Source organism: Cervus canadensis, chromosome 33 (genome assembly GCF_019320065.1).
Source record: "Cervus canadensis isolate Bull #8, Minnesota chromosome 33, ASM1932006v1, whole genome shotgun sequence".
NCBI lineage: Eukaryota > Metazoa > Chordata > Mammalia > Artiodactyla > Cervidae > Cervus > Cervus canadensis.
The window spans coordinates 38309649-38333503 of NC_057418.1; the positions used below are offsets into that span (position 1 = coordinate 38309649).

General features: G+C 44.5%; 1 protein-coding gene across 1 annotated transcript in view; it reads left to right on the plus strand.

The window, feature by feature from the left end:
• The window catches only part of FAM120B (family with sequence similarity 120B), a 26594-nt gene extending 9447 nt beyond the window's left edge, over positions 1-17147 (plus strand). The window contains exons 4-8 of the mRNA XM_043457110.1: positions 1516-1619; positions 1859-1951; positions 2072-2279; positions 15243-15293; positions 15459-17147. Of these exons, the coding sequence (XP_043313045.1) occupies positions 1516-1619; positions 1859-1951; positions 2072-2279; positions 15243-15283 (446 nt within the window). The 3' untranslated portion in view covers positions 15284-15293; positions 15459-17147. The remainder of the gene's footprint in view (positions 1-1515; positions 1620-1858; positions 1952-2071; positions 2280-15242; positions 15294-15458) is intronic.
• The last annotated feature ends 6708 nt before the right edge of the window (positions 17148-23855 follow it).

Below are 23855 nucleotides of genomic sequence, written 5' to 3' on the forward strand. Positions count from 1 at the left end.
TTTTAATTATATTGAAACTGAAACCTTTAAACCTGTCCCTGAAGGTAACAGATGTTTGCTGTTGACAGCGTCTCTCTGTGTTTATCTCACTGCGAGTGTACTCGGTGTGTGTCCTCTGCTCCAGGGCACTCGCTTTCCAGCACGTAGTCACGGTGCTCAGGCTCCCCTTAACAGAATGCCCACCTCTGCACGTGTTGTGTTCGCCTAATAGCTTCCCCGCCTCAAGCTTCTGGTTTTCTCTTTTTACGCATGATGGTTTTGTATGTGTGTTTCCTTAGAGTAGAGTTCCATCGTTCACAGAACTACAGATCCAGACATAATCGGGTTTTAGATTCACGTTGCCAACTTGTTTTCTTAAAGCACATGGTCACTTCACACCTTCACCAGCAGGATTAAGAGTGTCCATTGGGTGCATCCTTGACATCACTTACATTTGCTTTTCTCACTAATTTGATAGATGAAAAAGCCTATCTCCTTCACTGGGTGCTTCTTTGTCTATCAGTGAAGTCAGGCATCTTGGTCAGTAACTTGTGTTAATGAGTTCAGTTTAATCATGTTCCCATCTTCTCATTTGGGTAGGATCTGTAACTGTCACTGTAGCAGTCCTGGTGCTGTAGTGATGGAATTAGAGAATTACCCCAAATTCCTTCCCCCCAGATTGTCCTGGTTCTCACACCAGCCTTGCACGTTTCTCTCCGAGAGATGTTGTGCCCTGAGGTCAGTAAGGAAGGCCTACTAGGGTCGAGTCCTGCTCCTGCCGGTCAGCGCCGTGGGCAGCGGCTTCAGCCCCTCCTGGCTCCTGTGGGACAGACCCCCCTGGCCTCACCCTCTCGCCGTCAGTGACCTTTGTCCTGCTGCTTGGAGCAAAGCAGAAGTTTTTTCCTTGCAAAATAAATAGGCAGCGTTTTCTCTGCATCACCTGTTCCCTGCATCTCTTGGCAGCATCACTCAGAGCAGGTGCCCTGCGAGCCCTGGCCCTGGATTCCCGTCAGTGGTGCAGTTGTCCGCAGAGCAGGGATGGGCTGGCTACAGACATGCAGACGGCAGGGTGCAGCCTGCTTCAGCCACGGTGGTCGCTGGGAGGCGAACTCCTGAAGCTCTTTCTGCATGTCAGAGTCGGGTGCTCAGGCCCAGGAGGACCACATGTGGGACAGGTTTTGTTTAAGGCCCTAAGACAGCCTGTGGTCTCTCAGATGTCAGGTGTGTTAAAGCTGCCATCCAGTGTCTCCTGGTAGGAATAGGAAACTGTGACTGATCTCTGGTGAAGTGTCTGTACAGATGGCAGACCAGGGCGGGCCTGTCTTGTTATCCCCAGTTATGGAGGAAACTGTTAACAGCCTGAGGTTCTTTGCTTCAGTCCCCTGGGCCCCAGTGACCTACCAACACCATGTAGGTTCTTGGTGGCAGAACTCAGCCCCCTGAGCCCAGCCCAGCATCCTTGGTCACCTCTACCAAATGCTGCCTCCTCCTCCTGGACAGGGCTGTGCCAGTGACACTGGTCCTGGCACCTTCCAGGCAGCGCCCGGGTCAGAGTGTGTGTGGAGGGCAGGGGTCACAGTGCTGGGCCAGCGAGGGGCTGCCTGCCTGTGTCCACCAAGTGCTGGTTCACCCTGGGGCCAGTACTGGGCAGGCTCGGCCTCCTTTCTTTATAGAGCAGCAGGAAGCACCAAGATGCTGTTTAAAATCACATTTAAATTTGTACCTAGACTTGCTAGTGCTGCGTTCCAATAGAGACAAACAGAGGGCATCAGGGTTTAGGACTTTGGGAGAGGAAGTGAGAGTGAGTGGGTACGCGCTGATGAAGTTCGTGAAGCACTGGGAGAGGGCGGCCTGGTCAGGCCTGCCTACTATGTCCCAGAGCTGCGTGCTGGTGGCCAGCGGTGTGGGCCTGGGCTTCTGGCTCCGGGCACAGCAGTGTCTGGTCCACTGCCCAGGGCAGCTGACCGAGGAGGCCCTGCTTGGAGGCACCTAACAGAACACCCTGCTCGGCACCAACACAGACTCTCCTGGGCATAGGTTTAAAGCTGGCCCCAGAGCCTGTGTTTTTCATGGGCTTTCCCTCTGATGGAAGGGATGCCAGGTGTTTGAAAGCTACCAGCCAGGGCCACCTTGCTCACTCCTAAGAACAGCTGCCACCTGGAATCAGGCGCATGTAGCTGCTGACATGCCGTCACGTGTCCCCACAGGACGGTGGGGCCGACCAGGATCCAGCTCCCACGGGACAAGCTCCGGGTGCAGCCGGGCTGGCCACAGACAGCACTGGAGGGACCAGGGGCCAGGTAAGAGGCCCGCGGCGTTCTGGGCCTGCCTCGTGGCTACTTGGGAGTAGGTTTTATGTTTGCGAGCAAGTGAGCAGGAAAATACACAGGTCTGGGAGCCCCGCCTGCTCAAGTGCAGAGGCAGTCGCTGTGCTGGGCGCTAACCTGCCGCCTGATTCATCTTCTGTCAATTCGTTCAGCTGCCCAAGACCCAGTTTCGTAATTTACTGAGAAGAAAGCTCCTGTGAAGGTTACATACACATGTGCCTGCGTGCGTGCCAAGTCATTGCAGTCGTGTCCGACTCTTTGTGACCCCATGGACTGTAGCCCGCCAGGCTCCTCTGTCCATGGGACTCTCCAGCAGGAATACTGGAGTGGACTGCCGTGTCCTCCTCCCGGGGATCTTCCTGGCTCAGGGATGGAACCCGAGTCTCCTGCATTGGCAGATGGGTTCTCTACCACTAGCACTACCTGGGAAACCCCTATATACACGTACATCCTTCTAGTGAAATAACGCACAAAGTAGCATTCTGCCAGTATCAGCATTTCCCTACGTCCTGTGAGGAACCCAGGAGCCTCAGAATGTGACCTGGGAAGCATGGTGAGTCTTTTCCTGCATGTGTGATACCGACGCCTGGTTTAAAACATGAGGATGAATTTTGTATATAATAATTTATACTTTAAATACACCAAAAACCTCATACCAGTATTTAAATTCAGATTCTCTGCAGTTTTGAGAGCCAAACTGCATAGACTTTTGAATTACCTAAGATTTCTAATTTTACCTTTCCAAATGCAAACACCTGTAGTTTTCCTGTTACTTTTGCAACCTGTGAGATGCGTGCCCTGCACCGGCTTCTCATTGCTGTGCGTGACTGCTGCGGCCATCATGGCAGCGTGACCCAGGACTCCGGTGTGACCTTGGTCCCGCGGGTGGCCTGTGAGGCTGTGTTCCTCTGCTGGTTCTTGAAGGACCTGCACACTTAGCAGATACTTGGGGTCCACAGTAGGGCTCCGTGAGGCCCCAGCCCTGGAGGAGAGAGACGCCCCCACAGTTAGTCACAGAAGCTGCAGCTGTTCCTTTGACCCCACTTCCCCTGCAGCCTCTGCTCCCCAGTCACGCCTCCCAGTGCCCCCGGGGCCTCCAGGCGGCTGGCTGAGCAGTCGGTGGCGCCCACACCTGAGGAGCCCCTGCCGGGGCAAGTGTGGATTCCCTCCCCCGGCGCCAGCCGAGTAGTCTGAGCAGTCAGGTGGCGCAGTGTCACCGGGAGTTGGGAAATACCAGCTTTCCCCTGGTTCCAAGTGTGTCTGAGGGGATTTCCAGCTGAGAAGGGTCTGAGGTTAACTGGACTAAGCCACAGACAGGGCCCCCACATGTAGGCAGGTCTGTGTCCACCCTGGAATCAGAGGGGCCCCGGTGCTGTGGACTCACAGTTGAGGGCAAGTCCCTCAGACATGGGGGTGGGGGCGAAAGGGGGTCACTGTCCGTCTGTCAGACCCGCACGTGTGTAGGGACGTGGCCCCCAGTTGGGCGGTGGTGCGTGGAGAATCTCAGCTGGTAACTCTAAAGACTGACAGCCCTCCTCAGGGAAGACAGGGCAAGGTGTTTTTCATTTTGGTTTTGAATTTTATTTATCTATCTTTGCCTCCATTAGGTCACCGTCGCTGAGAGAGGGCTTTCTCTAGTTGCGGCAAGCTACGTGGCTTCTCTTGATGGGGAGCGCGGGCTCCAGGGCACAGGCTCAGGAGTCGCGGCTCACGGGGTCTTCCCAGACTAGGGGTCGAACCTGCGTCCCTGGATCAGCGGGCAGATTCTTAACTGCTGGACCAGCAAGGAAGTCTGGGGAAGGTGTTTCTGAGAGAAAGAGGGACCTGGAGACGTGTAGGCCCGGAAGGAGAAAGGCGGGGCTCACACTGGCCTCCTCCAGCACCTTACGAGGCTCTGAGGAGACGGGCGGGGGCGGGGACACGGCTGCTGTGGGGCCCAGGCAGACGTGGCAGAGGCGGTGATCTGTCACGCCTAGAGCCTGCAGTGCAGCGCGCGGAGACGCGGTCATCTGCTGCCCGGCCCGATGTGGCCGGCTCGGCCCTTCTCCAGAGCCCGCACCCCCGCATCCCAGGCAAAGGGAAGGCCCCCCAGAGCGCCTGCCTGGCCGTCTCCCCGTAGTGGCCAGGAGTGGGTGAGAACAGCCACCTTCCTTGCTCCTTGGCTCCGGCTTCCAGAAAGCCCCGTGGGGAGGCTGCAGGCCGAGACGGGCACAGATGGGCAAGGCTGTGACTGCGGGGGGCATGCACCCCCGTGACCCGCAGTGCCTGTGGGCGCGCGTGGCCGACCCCAGCAGCCCACTGTCGGGCCTCCCCTCAGCCCGCTCCTGTGCCGCCCTGGGTCTCCTCACGGGCGTCAGCCTGGTGCCCTGGGGTCCTTCTGCTCCGAGCCCCAAGGTCTCCGCTGCTGCTCTTCTGCAGCTGGATGGCGGGCCTGCAGGGTGAGTGTGGGGGGCAGGCCGTGTCCTGGGGACACGCTGTCAGGAGCAGGCCTTGTGCTGCCTGTGCCGGTAGACTTGGACCCGGTGGGCCTTGAATTTGAAGCCTGTAGAACAGTACATGCTACAGGCTTTCTCTTCTTACTTCACTGGAGTCCAGAGAAGTAGATGCTGCCTCCGATCCCGCAAAGGCAGCCCCCCGCCCCCCCAACTCTCCCTGACCTCTGACATGGAGGGAAGAGACTGATATCCTGGGCCCACAGGTCACCATCGTCCCTTTTTGATCTTACTCTTCTCCTGCATTGATTCTAGAATTTCTCTTAATATTCTTACATTGACCTGTCCTATTAAGAGTTTTTCCTGTTAAAAAGCAAAGTCAGAGGGAGGAGCCAAGATGGCGGAGGAGTAGGACGGGGAGACCACTTTCTCTCCTACAAATTCATCAAAAGAATAAGTGAACGCAGAGCAAACTTCGCAAAACAACTTCTGATCGCTAGTTGAGGTCATCAGACGCCCAGAAAAGAAGCCCATTGTCTTCGAAAGGAGGTAGGACAAAATATAAAAGATTAAAAGTGAGACAAAAGAGCTAAGGACGGAGATCCGTCCTGGGAAGGGAATCTTAGGCGGCCTTGCTTGGGCTAGGGTCCGGGCCTGAGTGCCCTGAGGACAATCGGAGGGAGCTTCTGTGAGGTGCCAACTTGAACTGTGGGAGACCAAAAGAGAGAGAGAAAATTAACTGGCCGGAACACACTGCCGGCCGTTCGCAGAACAAAGGGACGGAGAAAGTCCCGAGAAGAGCTCGCAGGCTGCGGACCGGCCCAGCCCCGCCGGAGGCAGGAGGCAGGGGGGAGGGGAAGGTCGCGGCGAGACACAGGGCGCAGGCACCCGACCGGCGCGGGTGGGGACTGGGGCTGGGGACGCGGAGGGCAGAAGGCGCAGACACCCGATTGGCGCCAGAGGAAACTGAAACTGGGTCCGCGGAAGGGAGTGGGTGCGCCACACCTGGGGAGAGTGCACCCATCAAGCCCCTGGCTGCCTGGACCGCTCTGACGGGGAAGGCACTGAGAGCAGGCGCAGCTTTTCGTTCCGCGCTTTTGTGGAACACCCGAGGGCTGGAACCTCGCGCAGCGCGGGCCGCGCTCCATATAGAGCAGCCGGGAGCCTGAGCAGCGCAGACGGAGAAAGCAGCGTCAGCCCCTCCCGGCAGCGCCAGCCCCTCCCTGCCCCGCAGAGCGACGGAACTAGCTACCTGAATAAGAGTCCACCTCCGCCCGCCTGTGTCAGGGCGGAAATGAGGCTCTGAAGACACCGGCAAACAGAAGCCAAATAAACAAAGGGAACCGCCTCAGAAGGGACTGGTGCAACAGATTAAAATCCCTCTAGAAAACACCGACTACACCGGAAGGGGCCTGTAGATATCAAGAAGTGTAAGCTGGAACGAGGAGCTATCTGAAACTGAGCCGAACCCACACTGACCGCAACAGCTCCAGAGAAACTCCTAGATATAATTTTACTTTTTTCTCTTTTTTTTTTTTCTTTTTTTTTCCTTTTTTTATTTTTTCTTTTTTATTATTTTTTCTTTTTTATTTTTTCTCTTTTATTTTCCTTTAAAATCCCCTATTACTCCCCCATTACTCCTTAACTTTCATTTCCATAGATTTTTACGATTTTTTTAATTAGGGGAAAAAAATTTTTTTTTCTTTCTTTTTTTCTTTCTTTTTTTCTTTTTTTTTTCTTTCCTTTTTCTCTTCTATTTTCTATTTTTCTTTTTCTATTATTTCTTTTAAAGTCCTCTAGTACTCCTCTACTACTCCTTAATTTTCATTTTCAATACACTATAACCTTACAAAAAATTAAAAAAGAAGAGAAGCCCTATTTTTAAACCGAAGATTATTCTCTCCCAATCTTGACTCTCTGTTTTCTACCTCAGAACACCCTTATTTCCTCCTTTCCCCTTCTCTTCCCGATCCAATTCTGTGAATCTTTGTAGGTGACTGGGCTACGGAGAACACTCTGGGAACAGACAGCTGTGTAGATCTGTCTCTCTCCTCTTGAGTCCCCCTTTTTCTCCTCCTGCTCATCTCTATCTCCCTCCTCCCTCTCCTCTTCTTCATGTAACTCTGTGAACCTCTCTGGGTGTCACTAACAGGGGAGAATCTTTTCGCCATTAACCTAGAAGTTTTCTTATCAGTGCTGTATAGTTGGAGAAGTCCTGAGACTACAGGAAGAATAAAACTGAAATCCAGAGGCAGGAGACTTAAGCCCAAAACCTGAGAACACCAGAAAACTCCTGACTACATGGAACTTTAAGTAATAAGTGACTGTCCAAAAGCCTCCATACCTACACTGAAACCAACCACCACCCAAGAGCCAATAAGTTTTAGAGCAAGACATACCACGCAAATTCTCCAGCAACGCAGGAACATAGCCCTGAACGTCAACATACAGGCTGCCCAAGGACACACCTAACACATAGACCCATCTCAAAACTCATTACTGGGCACTCCATTGCTCTCCAAAGAGAAGAAATCAAATTGCACGCACCAGTACACTGACGCAAGCTTCCCTAACCAGGAAACCTTGACAAGCCAATCGTCTAACCCCACCCACGGGGTAAATCCTCCACAATAAAAAGGAACCACAGACCTCCAGAATACAGAAAGCCCACTCCAGACACAGCAATCTAAACAAGATGAAAAGGCAAAGAAATACCCAACAGGTAAAGGAACATGAAAAATGCTCACCAAGTCAAACAAAAGAGGAGGAGATAGGGAATCTACCTGAGAAAGAATTTAGAATAATGATAATAAAAATGATCCAAAATCTTGAAAACAAAATGGAGTTACAGATAAATAGCCTGGAGACAAAGATTGAAAAGATACAAGAAATGTTTAATAAAGACCTAGAAGAAATACAAAAGAGTCAATTAAAAATGAATAATGCAATGAATGAGATCAAATTACACTTTGGAGGGAACCAAGAGTAGACTAACGGAAGCAGAAGATAGGATAAGTGAGATAGAAGATAAAATGGTGGAAATAAATGAAGCAGAGAGGAAAAAAGAAAAAAGGATCAAAAGAAATGAGGACAACCTCAGGGACCTCTGGGACAATGTGAAACGCCCCAACATTCGAATCATAGGAGTTCCAGAAGAAGAAGACAAAAAGAAAGGCCATGAGAAAATACTCGAGGAGATAATAGCTGAAAACTTCCCTAAAATGGGGAAGGAAATAGCCACCCAAGTCCAAGAAACCCAGAGAGTCCCAAACAGGATAAACCCAAGGCGAAACACCCCAAGACACATATTAATCAAATTAACAAAGATCAAACACAAAGAACAAATATTAAAAGCAGCAAGGGAGAAACAACAAATAACACACAAAGGGATTCCCATAAGGATAACAGCTGATCTATCAATAGAAACCCTCCAGGCCAGAAGGGAATGGCAGGACATACTGAAAGTAATGAAAGAGAATAACCTACAACCTAGATTACTGTACCCAGCAAGGATCTCATTCAGATATGAAGGAGAATTCAAAAGCTTTACAGACAAGCAAAAGCTGAGAGAATTCAGCACCACCAAACCAGCTCTTCAACAAATGCTAAAGGATCTTCTCTAGACAGGAAACACAGAAAGGTTGTATAAACGTGAACCCAAACAACAAAGTAAATGGCAATGGGACCACACCTATCAATAATTACCTTAAATGTAAATGGGTTGAATGCCCCAACCAAAAGACAAAGATTGGCTGAATGGATACAAAAACAAGACCCCTATATATGCTGTCTACAAGAGACCCACCTCAAAACAAGAGACACATACAGACTAAAAGTGAAGGGCTGGAAAAAAATATTTCATGCAAACGGAGACCAAAAGAAAGCAGGAGTCGCAATACTCATATCAGATAAAATAGACTTTCAAATAAAGGATGTGAAAAGAGACAAAGAAGGACACTACATAATGATCAAAGGATCAATCCAAGAAGAAAGATATAACAATTATAAATATATATGCACCCAACATAGGAGCACCGCAATATGTACGGCAAACACTAACGAGTATGAAAGAGGAAATTAATAGTAACACAAAATAGTGGGAGACTTTAATACCCCACTCACAACTATGGATAGATCAACTAAACAGAAAATTAACAAGGAAACACAAACCTTAAATGACACAATGGACCAGCTAGACCTAATTGATATCTATAGGACATTTCACCCCAAAACAATCAACTTCACCTTTTTCTCAAGTGCACACGGAACCTTCTCCAGAATAGATCACATCCTGGGCCATAAATCTGGTCTTGGAAAATTCAAAAAAATTGAAATCATTCCAGTCATCTTTTCTGACCACAGTGCAGTAAGATTAGATCTCAATTACAGGAAAAAAATTGTTAAAAATTCAAACATATGGAGGCTAAATAACACGCTTCTGAATAACCAACAAATCATAGAAGAAATCAAAAAAGAAATCAAAATATGTATAGAAATGAATGAAAATGAAAACACAACAACCCAAAACCTATGGGACACTGTAAAAGCAGTGCTAAGGGGAAGGTTCATAGCATTACAGGCTTACATCAAGAAACAAGAAAAAAACCAAATAAATAACCTAACTCTACACCTAAAGCAATTAGAGAAGGAAGAAATGAAGAACCCCAGGGTTAGCAGAAGGAAAGAAATCTTAAAAAAATCAGGGCAGAAATAAATGCAAAAGAAACTAAAGAGACCATAGCAAAAATCAACAAAGCTAAAAGCTGGTTTTTTGAAAAAAATAAACAAAATTGACAAGCCATTAGCAAGACTCATTAAGAAACAAAGAGAGAAGAACCAAATTAACAAAATTAGAAATGAAAATGGAGAGATCACAACAGACAACACTGAAATACAAAGGATCATAAGAGACTACTACCAGCAGCTCTATGCCAATAAAATGGACAACTTGGATGAAATGGACAAATTCTTAGAAAAGTATAACTTTCCAAAACTGAACCAGGAAGAAATAGAAGATCTTAACAGACCCATCACAAGCAAGGAAATCGAAACTGTAATCAGAAATCTTCCAGCAAACAAAAGCCCAGGACCAGATGGCTTCACAGCTGAATTCTACCAAAAATTTAGAGAAGAGCTAACACCTATCTTACTCAAACTCTTCCAGAAAATTGCAGATGAAGGTAAGCTTCCAAACTCATTCTATGAGGCCACCATCACCCTAATTCCAAAACCAGACAAAGATGCCACAAAAAAAGAAAACTACAGGCCAATATCACTGATGAACATAGATGCAAAAATCCTTAACAAAATTCTAGCAAACAGAATCCAACAACATATTAAAAAATCATACACCATGACCAAGTGGGCTTTATCCCAGGAATGCAAGGATTCTTTAATATCTGCAAATCAATCAATGTAATACACCACATTAACAAATTGAAAGATAAAAACCATATGATTATCTCAATAGATGCAGAGAAAGCCTTTGACAAAATTCAACACTCATTTATGATTAAAACTCTCCAAAAAGCAGGAATAGAAGGAACATACCTCAACATAATAAAAGCTATATATGACAAACCCACAGCAAGCATCACCCTCAATGGTGAAAAATTGAAAGCATTTCCCCTGAAATCAGGAACAAGACAAGGGTGCCCACTTTCACCACTACTGTTCAACATAGTGTTGGAAGTTTTGGCCACAGCAATCAGAGCAGAAAAAGAAGTAAAAGGAATCCAGATAGGAAAAGAAGAAGTGAAACTCTCACTGTTTGCAGATGACATGATCCTCTACATAGAAAACCCTAAAGACTCTACCAGAAAATTACTAGAACTAATCAATGAATATAGTAAAGTTGCAGGATATAAAATTAACACACAGAAATCCCTTGCATTCCTATATACTAACAATGAAAAAACAGAAAGAGAAATTAAGGAAACAATACCATTCACCATTGCAACAAAAAGAATAAAATACCTAGGAGTATATCTACCTAAAGAAACAAAAGACCTATACATAGAAAACTATAAAACACTGATGAAAGAAATCAAAGAGGACACAAACAGATGGAGAAACATACCGTGTTCATGGATTGGAAGAATCAATATTGTCAAAATGGCTATTCTACCCAAAGCAATCTATAGATTCAATGCAATCCCTATCAAGCTACCAACGGTATTTTTCACAGAACTAGAACAAATAATTTCACAATTTGTATGGAAATACAAAAAACCTCGAATAGCCAAAGTAATCTTGAGAAAGAAGAATGGAACTGGAGGAATCAACCTGCCTGACTTCAGACTCTACTACAAAGCCACAGTCATCAAGACAGTATGGTACTGGCACAAAGACAGAAATATAGATCAATGGAACAGAATAGAAAGCCCAGAGATAAATCCACGAACCTATGGACACCTTATCTTTGACAAAGGAGGCAAGGATATACAATGGAAAAAAGACAACCTCTTTAACAAGTGGTGCTGGGAAAACTGGTCAACCACTTGTAAAAGAATGAAACTAGAACACTTTCTAACACCATACACAAAAATAAACTCAAAATGGATTAAAGATCTAAATGTAAGACCAGAAACTATAAAACTCCTAGAGGAGAACATAGGCAAAACACTCTCCGACATAAATCACAGCAAGATCCTCTATGACCCACCTCCCAGAATATTGGAAATAAAAGCAAAACTAAACAAATGGGACCTAATGAAACTTAAAAGCTTTTGCACTACAAAGGAAACTATAAGTAAGGTGAAAAGACAGCCCTCAGATTGGGAGAAAATAATAGCAAATGAAGAAACAGACAAAGGATTAATCTCAAAAATATACAAGCAACTCCTGCAGCTCAATTCCAGAAAAATAAATGACCCAATCAAAAAATGGGCCAAAGAACTAAACAGACATTTCTCCAAAGAAGACATACAGATGGCTAACAAACACATGAAAAGATGCTCAACATCACTCATTATCAGAGAAATGCAAATCAAAACCACAATGAGGTACCATTACACGCCAGTCAGGATGGCTGCTATCCAAAAGTCTACAAGCAATAAATGCTGGAGAGGGTGTGGAGAAAAGGGAACCCTCTTACACTGTTGGTGGGAATGCAAACTAGTACAGCCACTATGGAAAACAGTGTGGAGATTTCTTAAAAAACTGGAAATAGAACTGCCATATGACCCAGCAATCCCACTTCTGGGCATACACACTGAGGAAACCAGATCTGAAAGAGACACGTGCACCCCAATGTTCATCGCAGCACTGTTTATAATAGCCAGGACATGGAAGCAACCTAGATGCCCATCAGCAGATGAATGGATAAGGAAGCTGTGGTACATATACACCATGGAATATTACTCAGCCATTAAAAAGAATTCATTTGAATCAGTCCTAATGAGATGGATGAAACTGGAGCCCCTTATACAGAGTGAAGTAAGCCAGAAAGATAAAGAACATTACAGCATACTAACACATATATATGGAATTTAGAAAGATGGTAACGATAACCCTATATGCAAAATGGAAAAAGAGACACAGAAATACAGAACAGACTTTTGAACTCTGTGGGAGAATGTGAGGGTGGGATATTTCAAAAGAACAGCATGTATACTATTTATGGTGAAACAGATCACCAGCCCAGGTGGGATGCATGAGACAAGTGCTCGGGCCTGGTGCACTGGGAAGACCCAGAGGAATCGGGTGGAGAGGGAGGTGGGAGGGGGGATCGGGATGGGGAATACGTGTAAATCTATGGCTGATTCATATCAATGTATGACAAAAAAATAATAAATTTAAAAAAAAATATGATTTAAATGGAAAAAAAAAAAAGCAAAGTCAATTATACCTCAGTGAAAGCTGTTTTTTAATCATAAAGTAAAGCAAGGAAACAGAGCACACTGACTGCAGGCTTGGCCTGTGTGGTTTCGGCCGTCACTGAGCACGCGACCAGAAGCCATCGCTTCAACACCAAGCCCTCCCCAGGCCGTTGTCCTCAGCCTGGCCAGAGTTTCCTCTGGTCACTGGCCAAGGAAGAAGAGGCGTGAATATTGGCTTCCGCCTTACTTCCCTGTGATGGCAGAGCTGTCAGGGGCATGTTAACATCGAAGGAGGAACTGTTTTCCTTGGATCTACAGTGAACAGTCTCTTCAGATTCTGTTGGCAGACGGTGGTGTCTAGGAAATCTCTCCTCATGCGAATTAGAAAACAGAGACTTCTTAGGGTTGAAGAGCAGACCCTCACGTCAGCCCTGGCTCCCTGGGCAGGGGTCTTCTCTTGAGAGCCCTCATAACTAGATGGCGGGGGTCTTCTCTCGGAGCCCTCATAACTAGGCAGCAGGGGTCTTATCTTGGAGCCCTCGTAACTAGATGGCCGGCCCCTTGGGGAACAGCTGGCCATGCAGAGCCCCAGGGTCTGCCCATGTACCGTGTCCTGCGTGTATGGCCGAGGCCCCGGGGAGGCTGAGGTCAGGTGAGTGCTGTCAGTGATGCAAGTCAGAGTGAGCAGGTCGCGCTGAGGGCCTGGTGTCCCCCTGGGCCTGGACCAGAGGACAAGCACGCAGCTGGTGCCTGGTGATCTCCCTGTCAGTCTGGCAGGGTCTGAGGTTCTGGGAAGGGGTAGGTCTGGGAGGCAAGGGAAGGAGGTGTCACCTGCAGGAGCATAAGGCCAGGGCCGCCACCACTTCGGTCTGACGAGAGGGTTCGAGGACGCATGCCAGCAAGGCCTGTGTGTCTGGTGAGTTGTCCAGCCCACTCACGGGCATTGAGCACGTTGGCAGAGCAGAGGTCCTGGGGGGAATGTGCTGTCTCCCCGGTCCTTCCACGCCGCTGGTGACCTGAGCTCTGGGCCCCACGGGTCCCGCTGCCAAACCTCCTGAGGGACCATCAGCTCGGCGAGCGAGGCCAGACGTCAGGTGCCGGTGGCTCCCGAGCTGGTCGCCACCCTGGGGTGCTTTCCCTGCAGGCTCAGGGCAGACAGTTGCTAGGCGGTCTCTGAGGAAATCCCTGCTCTGTGGGGGCTGCAGGAGCCCCTCCAAAGTCCAGGGGTGCTGGTGCCAGAGGGTTTGGAGCTGAAACACTTCTCTGGGGGCCTCAGGTTTGAGGCAGAGTGAGGTGGTGAGTGCTACTTTGGTGTTGGACTTGGGAATTCAGGAGTTGGGATGGGCGAGAAACTGGAAGGTCTGACAGTACACATATAAGCGAGCAGACTGTGTGTCCTTGCATGTTGCCTGATACGGAAGGTGCTCAAAAAATGTTTGCAGTGCACGTATGTTTCCACACAGAATATGTTTTAAACATGCACGCATGTGTACATTAAGTCTTTTGTTAGAACAGGAACATGTTTTTTCAGGTCAGGTAATCCATTTTTTATCTCCTCTCTGTGGTTGAATTATGTCATCTTTACTTAGCCAGCACATTTTTTGCTGTGTTTTACCTACTTTTGAGCCCCTGTTATAGTGTTTTTTGGAGATACTCAAGCGGTCCAAGCAAAATGTTGTCACTATTTTCAGGACAGAGTTAACAAGCAGGTTTCCCATGGCCGCCCCCAGGCCCCCTGACCTGATGAGAGGTGAGCCGCTCCATTTGGGCTGGGAGCCTTTCTGGGCTGGGAGCCAATGAGACAGGGGTGGGGACCTGGGACCAGCAGAGGTGTGAACCTCTATTCACCAAGGGGTGAACATCAAAGCTTTCGGAACTTTTAAAATGCTAGCCAGCAGCTAAAGTGAGAATGTTTAACCTCTATGTGCTGTTGGTGAGAAATGATGTGTTAAATTCCACAGTTAGTAGCTACAAATTTGCCTGTGATTTCTTCAGATTTTCACTTCTCGGTGATTCCTAGGAGGCCTGGGCTGTTGTAAAGCTGCCTCTGATCATCTGTGATAACAAGGATGCTGCCTGGAAACCTCATTCTGGCCACTGCTGTGACCCTCTCTTGTCACCCTCCTGGGGGGTGCAGGTGACAAGGCTGCCCATCCCTTTTGCTGGAGAAGTGTTACATTTTAAATGTGAAAAGCCATCACCTGTTTTACTTGTAGAATGGTTCTTTTCTGACCCTAGAGATGCCAGAAAGTGGGCAGCAGTCCCGAGGGCGGGGATGGGGAAGCCTTGGGCTCTGCTGCAGAGGGAGCCACCCTCACGCTTTCCTGCTCTTGGCAGAACATCCCAGGCGCCATCTGCACAGGAAGGGCCATTTGCAAACATCCCTGGCAGCAGTGGCCATGTAGACGCCGTGCAGACGGTGGCCCTGGAGTTGAGGGGAGCAGTTCTGACAGTGCTTCCTTCCACCAACAGGACTGCCTCTTAATTAATTGCTTCCTACTTTAATGAATAATTATGGAACAAAATTTTAATGACAGGTGGCCACAGCTAAAAAGAGAATAAAGTTCTGGCCCAAATACAGCTCAGATGTTGTTTTTGTACGTACTTAAAAATGTGTCTTTTTTTGCTGTTTTATTTTTAGAGAAATTTAATTCTTATTTTTTGTTTTGTTATGTTTGGTGCAGGAAGTAGACAGTATGAGCCTGACCAGTGGAGAAGATATTAGTCATCTTCTGGTAAGTCCACCACTTAACATCTTCAGTATAAATCAGTTCTATAAAGATCGAAGTAAAACATCTGTCTTTATAACATAAATCTTTCATATCAAGTACCAAAGTTTTAAAAGAATTCAGATGTTAAAACCTCCCAACTTGGTTTCAAGGTAAGTTTGCTTCCTCCAGAAACAGTGTGCACAGAAGCAGAAGCCGCAGAGCCTGGCTGTCAAACCAGAGTGAAGCCTCTGGACCCTCTGGACCATCCTTCAGAGTTACATCATCTGAGGAGAGGCTCTCTGGGGGTTCCAGACCCAGACTCACATCAAGAGGAAAAGTGTCTGTTTCAGCCTTCTTCCAAAATGCCTTTGTTGGCTTACTTGTAGATGTCATCCTGACTCCACGTCCCCAAACAGCCATGGTTAACATCTTCACGCCAGTCTGCATCTGTTGATTCTTTTAATGAATTGGAATCTTATTATGTCCCACTTTCTTTAATACTAGATTGTGAGGGCATTTCCCAGATGATCTTATCTTTCAAGACATGATGTCTAATAAGCTATATCATTTTCCAGGAATTATTTACTAATTATAAATTATAACCAGAAGTAAAGTTTCCAACTGGGTCTTCACAGAGAAAGATGTACTAGCTTCCTTCTCACCCTCTTGGTGGGAGAGGTGGCTGCATGTTCTTGACATTGCATGTGACGCATGGGTCACCCTTTCATTTAGAATTTGCTCCAGCCCAGAGCCTGTGCCTGTGAAGACACACCTGGATTCAGCACATGTTAGGCATCAGACAGGAAGCCTGCAAACTGTAGAGAGAGGCAGTAGTTGAGTGTCAGGAAGCCTAATTTATGATGCCGCTAACAAGTAGGACATCTGTTGCTCTTTATCTGTAAGCCCTGAATGGCTCTTGTTGTTAAAAAATATTCTAAATGAATCCAACTTCAGAGACATTCTTTTCATGAAAGAATTTTCACATAATCTAAGAATTGAAATTTTAAGCCCCAAATTGTCCTGACCTCAGCCCCTGGTTATTTTGATAATTGAAAATAATCTAGATTAGGGATTAGGTTAGCAGCTGTCTCCTTTTGGCCTGGAGCTGCTGTGACTGCCAATCCACCTTCCAGGCTGCACCCATACCCAGGAGAGCCTCTTGAGTCGTGCTTGCTGGCACTCACAAGACATGTCCTTCAGCTGATGTCATTAAAACAAAATAAACCCTAAACGAATTGCAGTGCAGTTTGTATCTTTGCACTTGATGCTTTAGCCTGACTGACAGCTCTGTGTGCAGGCTCCTTACTTTGTTTTAGAATCCCGTTTGGTAATATGTACCAAAAAGAAATATAGTCTCCCATTCACTTCCTACAGGTCCTTCTTCAGGACATCTGCATGTCTAGTCACTTTTCATACAGTCATGTAGGACCTATAGCCTTATTTCCCAGTTTTGGAAATAGGTTTTTTTTTATATGTAGGTTTCCTGTCTAAATTTTTAACATTCTGTTCATTTTGTTTTTGCTAATTTGAGACCACTACTGCTTCTAGAAGTTTCATTTCTTTATTGCTTATTTGCATAACTTTAAAATAAATCTCTCATTCCTTAGACTAGAAGAGTAGACTTCCATGAATATCATTTCCCCCCGTCATAAGTAAATTCTAACTTGTCAGTAAAATGTTTATGTTAATAAAAAAATGTTTATGTTCATTTAGCAAGCTTAAGTAAAGCCATTGAGTTGATAAAATCTTTACTACATTTGCAAAACCAGTGTGATTTTTTTTCTAATTTTGGTGTTATATTATCTCTGCAATTAAGTCTTCTGATGAAGTTTCCACATACCAGTTTTAAAATGAAAATAAAAGTATTATTATTCATAAGGAAATGTAATTCACTTTTAAAAATTATTTGGAAGGCATTTTACCATCCAACATATTGGGATCTTTGTGAAGAAAAAGGATGTTAAATTTTGTCAGATGCTTTTTCTGCATCTATTGAGATAATCATATAATTTTTCATTTTCATTTTGTTAATGTGGTATATCATGTTGATTGATTTGGGAATGTTGAACCATCCCTGCATCCCTGGGGTAAGTTCCAGGTGCCCAAGGTGTATAGTCTTTTTAACGTACTGTTGAGTTCAGTTTGCTAATATTAGGTTGATGGAAAAAGTAACTGTGGTTTTGGACCGTGAATTTTAAATCATTATAACTAGGCTCAAACACATCTTTATTAATCAAAATAGGAGCCATTACAATCAATACATTTCTACCAGTGAGAAATAAGCTTATTTCTGTAGCATAAAAATCCATGCTTTGGGATTTGACACTCTTGGAATGCATTTTCTGCCTCCTACTGGCTGTGGAAGTGTTCCGCCTGCAAAACATTGTTGAGATGCTTAAAGAAGTGGTAGTTGGTTGGTTGATATTCACCTGCTATGAACATGGCGGGTAAGGCAAAACTTCATAACCCAGTTCTTTCAACTTTTGAAGTGTTGATTGTGCAACATGCAGTCGGGCAATGTTGTGGAGAAGAATTGGGCCCTTTGTGTTGACTGGTGTGTGCTGCAGGCATTGCAGTTTTTGGTGCATCTCTTCAATTTGCTGAGCATACTTCTCAGACGTAATAGTTTCAGCAGGATTCAGAAAGCTGTAGTGGATCAGACCAGCAGCAGACCACTATGGTAAATGCTGACCACAGTTACCATGACCTTTTTTTGGTGCAAGTTTGGCTTTGGGAAGCACATCACCAGTTGTGGTATAAAATCTACTTTTCATCGCACATCACAATCCAACCAAGAAATGGTTCATTGTTGTGCAGAATAAGAGAAGATGACACTTCAAAATGACGATTTTTAAATTTTCGGTCAGCTCATGAGGCACCCATTTATCGTGTTTTTCACCATCCTGATTTGCTTAATGCCAAATGACTGTAGAATGGTCGATGTTGAGTTCTTCAGCAACTGCTTGTGTAGTTGTAAGAAGGTCAGCTTCAGTGGTGGCTCTCAGTTGGTCATGGTCAACTCCCAATGGCCGGCCCCTGCGCTCCTCATCTTCAGGGCTCTCATCTCCTTTGCAGACTTCTTGCATCACTGCTGCACTGTCCATTCCTTATCAGTTCCTGGGCCAAATGTGTTGCTGTGGCGAGTTCTCTGCCCTGCTTTGTGAGCCATTTTGAACTAAAAATTGCTCAAATTTGCTTTTTGTCTAGCATCATTTCTATAGTCTAAAATAAGTATAAAATACTTTACAATATTGTAGTGGTTTTTGCCATAAACAGCAAGTAATAAGTCATTAGCAAAAAATATGAAGTGAGAAATGCACATTAAAATGATGTATAACATAACCACATTTATTTAAAGAACGTATTCCGGTATCAAATGGCAAAGTTCAACCATGCAAAACCATGATTACTTTAGCACCAACATAATAACTTTGTTGAGGACTTCCCAGGTGGCACAGTGGTAAAGAATCCCCCTGCCAATACTTCCCCTGGTCGGGAAGATCCCCTGGAGTAAGAAATGGCAACCCACGCCAGTATTATTGCCTGGAGAACTCCACAGACAGGAGCCTGGCGGGCTATAGTCCATAGGGTCACAAAGAGTTGGACACGTTTGTGAAACTGAGCACACACATGTTTTGTTGAGAATTTTTGCATCAGTAGTCATCAGGGATATTGGCCTGTGATTTTCTTTTCTTGTGGTGTCCTTGGCTGTTTTCAGTATCAGGGTGATGCTGTCCTTGTAAAATGAGATTGGAAGTGTTTCTTTCCCTTCAGTTTTTTGAAAGAGTCTGAGAAGGATTAGCATTAATTTTTTAAAAAATGTTTAGTAGAATTCACTAGTGGAGCCATCTGGTCCTGAGCTTTTGTTGGAATGTTTTTAGTTACTGACTCATTGGTCTGTTCTGATTGCCTGTCTCATTGTAATTCAGTCTTGATAAGTTGGGGCTTCCCAGGTGGTGCTAGCATTAAAGAACCAGCCTGCCAATGCAGGAGACATAAGAGACGTGGATTCGATCCCTGGGTCTGGAAGATCCCCTGGAGAAGCGCATGGCAACCCACTCTGGCACTCTTGCCTGGAGAATCCCGTGGACGGAGGAGCCTGGCGGGCTACAGTCCATGGGGTTGCACAGAGTCGGACACGACTGAAACAATGCGCACACACATGCTCTGCTGTCTTTGGACTTAGTAGGTTCTTTTCCTCGTTCCTTCAAGTGTAACATTACATGGTTTGAGATCTTTCTTTTTTATTTTTTTTTTTTTTGAGATCTTTCTTTTTTAATATAGGGATTTATTGCTATAAACTTCAGTCTTAGAACTGCTTTTATTGTGTTAAGTTTTTATATGTTATATTTCCATTTTTGCTTGCCTGAAGATACATTTTGATTTTCCTTTTGATTTCTTCCTTGACTTATTGCTTGGTCAAGAATGTGTTAATTTCCACAGATTTGTGAATTTTCCAGTTTTCCTCCTCTTACTGATTTCTAGTTTCATACCATTGTTTTCCTTGGGCAAATTCCAGGAGATGGTGAGGGATAAGGAAGCCTGGTGTGCTGCAGTCCATGGAATTATGAAGAGTCGGACATGACTTAGTGACTGAGCAACAACAACCATTGTTATCAGAAAATACACTTGATGTAACATTAGCCTTAAATTTTTAAGATTTGTTTTGTGGACTAACATATCTGTCCTAGTGAATATTATATTGTTTTTACCTAAGAAGACTGTATATTCTGCTATTGGATGAAAATGTTCTACATATGTCTGTTAAGCCCACTTGATATAAAACAGTTCAAGTTCAGTGTTTATTGGTGTTCTTTCTGGATGATTCTACTACCCATTGTTAAAAGCAATTGTTATTGTCAATACTAATATTATGCTATTATTACATTGCTATCTGTCTCTCTCTTTAGTTTTGTTAATATTTTCCTTATATATTTACATTTATATTTATTTATATATGTCCATTTTAACATCCTTTCATGATAAAAACTTTCAACAAATTAAGTATAAAAGGAGTGTACCTCAATATAATAAAGGCCACATATGACAAACCCACAGCTAGCATCATACATAATGGTGACTGGTTGAAGGCTTTTCCTCTAAGACCAGGAACGTGACAAGGGTGCCCACTGCCACTATTTCTATGCAACATAGTACTAGAAATTCTAGCCAGAGTAATTAGGCAAGAAAAAGAAATAAAAGACATCTACATTGGAAAGGAGGAAGTAAAGCCTGTTTGCATATGTCATGATGTCATATATAGAAAACCTTAAAGACTCCACCAAAGAAACTGGAGCCCCATTATACAGAGTGAAGTAAGCCAGAGAGATAAAGACCAATACAGTATACTAACGCATATATATGGAATTTAAAAAGATGGTAACGATAACCCTATATGCAAAGCAGAAAAAGCAACACAGATGTATAGAACAGACTTTGGGACTCTGTGGGAGAAGACGAGGGTGGGGTGTTCTGAGAGAACAGCATTGAAACAAGTATACTATCAAGGGTGAAACAGATCACCAGCCCAGGTTGGATGCATGAGACAAGTGCTCAGCGCTGGAGCACTGGGAAGACCCAGAGGGATCGGATGGGGAGGGAGGCGGGAGGGGGGAATGGGATGGGGAACACATGTAAATCCATGGCCGATTCATGTCAATGTATGGCAAAAACCACTACAATATTGTAAAGTAATTAGCCTCCAACTAATAGAAATAAATGAAAAAAAAAAATCCCCCCCCCCGAAGAAATAAAATAAAAAGAAGTGTTAGAACTAGTAGAACTAGTAAATGATTGTAGGATATAAAATCAGCATACAAAAAAAGTTGCTTTTCTGTACACTGACAACAGAATGGGACTGTAAAGAACGTCGAGTGCCAAGTAATTGATGCTTTCAAATTGTGGTGCTGGAGAAGACTCTAGAGAGTCTTTTGGGCTACATGGAGATCAAACCAGTAAATCCTAAAGGAAATCACCCCTGAATATTCATTGGAAGGACTGATGTTGAAGCTGAAGCTCCAATACTTTGGCCACCTGTTGTGAAGAGCTGACACTCGTTGGAAAAGACCCATGATTATGGAAAAGATTGAAGACAAAAGGAGAAAGGGGGCAGCAGAGAATGAAATGGTTGGATAGCATCACTGACTCAATGGGCATGAATTTGAGCAAACTCTGGGAGATAGTGGAGGAGGAGAGAGGAACCTGGTGTGCTGCAGTCCATGGGGTTACAAAGAGTCAGACACAACTTATCAACGGAACAACAACAGCAGAGTATCAAAAAAAGAAGTTAAGAAAATGATTCTATTTATAATAGCATCAAAAAGAATGAAGTACTTAGAAGTAAGTTTAACCAAGAGGTAGCAGATCTATTTACTGAAAATTGTAAAACAGTGATGAAAGAAATTGAAGAGGACACAAATAAATGGAAAGATAGCCCATGTTCATGGATTATAAGAATTAATATTGTTAAAATGTCCATTCTACCCAGAGTGATTTACAGATTCAATGCAGTCTCTACCAAAATTCCAATGGCATTTTACAAAAATAGAACAAACAATCCTAAAATTTGCATGGGACCACAAAATACCCCAAATAGTCAAAGCAATATTGAGAAATGAGAATAAAGCTTGGAGGGTCACATTTCCTGATTTCAAACTATATTACAGAGCTAAAGTAACCAAAACTACAGTTTTGGTATAAAAGCTGACATATAGATCAGTAGAACAAAATAAAAAGCCCCCAAATAAACCCTCATACATGATCAACTAATCTCCACAAGGTCTCCAAGAAGTCTCATCAATAAATGATGTTGGGAAAACTGGATAGTCACGTAACAAAACAATGAAATTGAACCCTTACACCATACACAAAAATCAATTCAAAAATGGATTAAAGACTTAAATAGCCTAAAATTTTGAAATTCTTAGAAGAAAATGTAGGTAATAACTTTGACATTCATCTTGACATATTTTTTTTTCTTTTGGATATGACACCAAAAAGCACAGGCAGCAAAAGTAAAAATAAACAAGTGGAAGTACATCAAACAAAAGCAGAAGGAATAATGAGGAAAATGAAAACCCATCCTACAGAATGGTTTCAAGTATTTGCAAGCCATACCTAGTAAGGAGGTAATATCCAAAATATATAAGGAACTCTTACAACTCATTAGCAAGAAAGCAAATAATTGAAAAAATGGACAAAGGAATTGAATAGACATTTATCAAAAGAAGACATACAAATGGACAACAGGTATATGAAAAGATGTTCAGTATTATTAATCATCAGGAAAATGCAGATCAAATCCACAAGGAGATACAACCTTACAACTGTGAGAATGGCTGTCATCAAAAAGACAAGACAACAGATGTCAGTGAAGATGTAGAGAAGGGAATCTTGTACACTGTTGTGGATGTAAAATGGTACAGCTACTATAGAAAACAGTATAGAGGTTCCCTCAAAAAATTAAAAATAGAACTACCATATGACCCAGAAGTCACAATTCTGCTGTACATATCCAAAGGAAACTAAATCAGTATTGCAAAGAGACATCTCCATTCCAACGTTCATTTCCACACTATTCACAAGAACCAAGTTATGGAAACATAACTAAGCGTCCTTTATTCATTCATTTTGTGAATGAATGAATAAATTATGGTGTGTACATATGAAAGGAATATTATCCAGCTTTTTTAAAAAAAGGAAATTCTGTTATTTGTGGCAGTGTCGATAAACTTTTAGGTCATTATGCTAAGTGAAATAAGCCAAACAAAAAGACAAATACTGCATGATAGCACTTACATGTAGAATCTAAAAAAGTTGAGCTTGTAAAGAGAATAGAATGGTGGTTGCCAGGGTCTGGAGGGTTGGGAAAATGGGAAGATATACGTCAAAATGAACAACTTTCTGTTATGAGATGAATGAGTTCCTGGGATGTGATGTGTAGCACGGCAACCGTGTTGATAATAATATATACTTGAAATTTGCTAGTAGAGTGTTCTCACTCCCCCTACACACACACAAATGATAACTATGTGAAGTGATGGTTCAGCACACGCACAGACATGTGCAGCACACAGACACATGCACAGCACACAGGCAGACATGTGCAGCAAGACACGTGCAGCATACATGCAGACACATGTGCAGCACACATGCAGACACATGCAGCATACAGGCAGACACATGTGCAGCACACAGGCAGACACATACAGCACACAGACCCATGCGCAGCACACAGGTAGACATGTGCAGCAAGACATGTGCAGCATACATGCAGACACATGTGCAACACACATGCAGACACATGCAGCATACAGACACGTGCACAGCACACAGGCAGATGTGCAGCACACATGCAGCACACAGACCTGCAGACACATGCAGCACACATGCAGACATGTGCACAAGCAGGGCTTGTTTGGGCTTCTTCCCAGCATGGCAACTGGATACCAAGGTAAGTGCCCCATGAGCTAAAGAACCAGGCAGAAGCCACATCACCTTTTATAACCTAGTAAGTCATGCTCTTCTGCCATATTCTGTCCAATAAAGTAGCCAGAAAGGCATCCAGCTTCAGGTGGAGATGAAGTA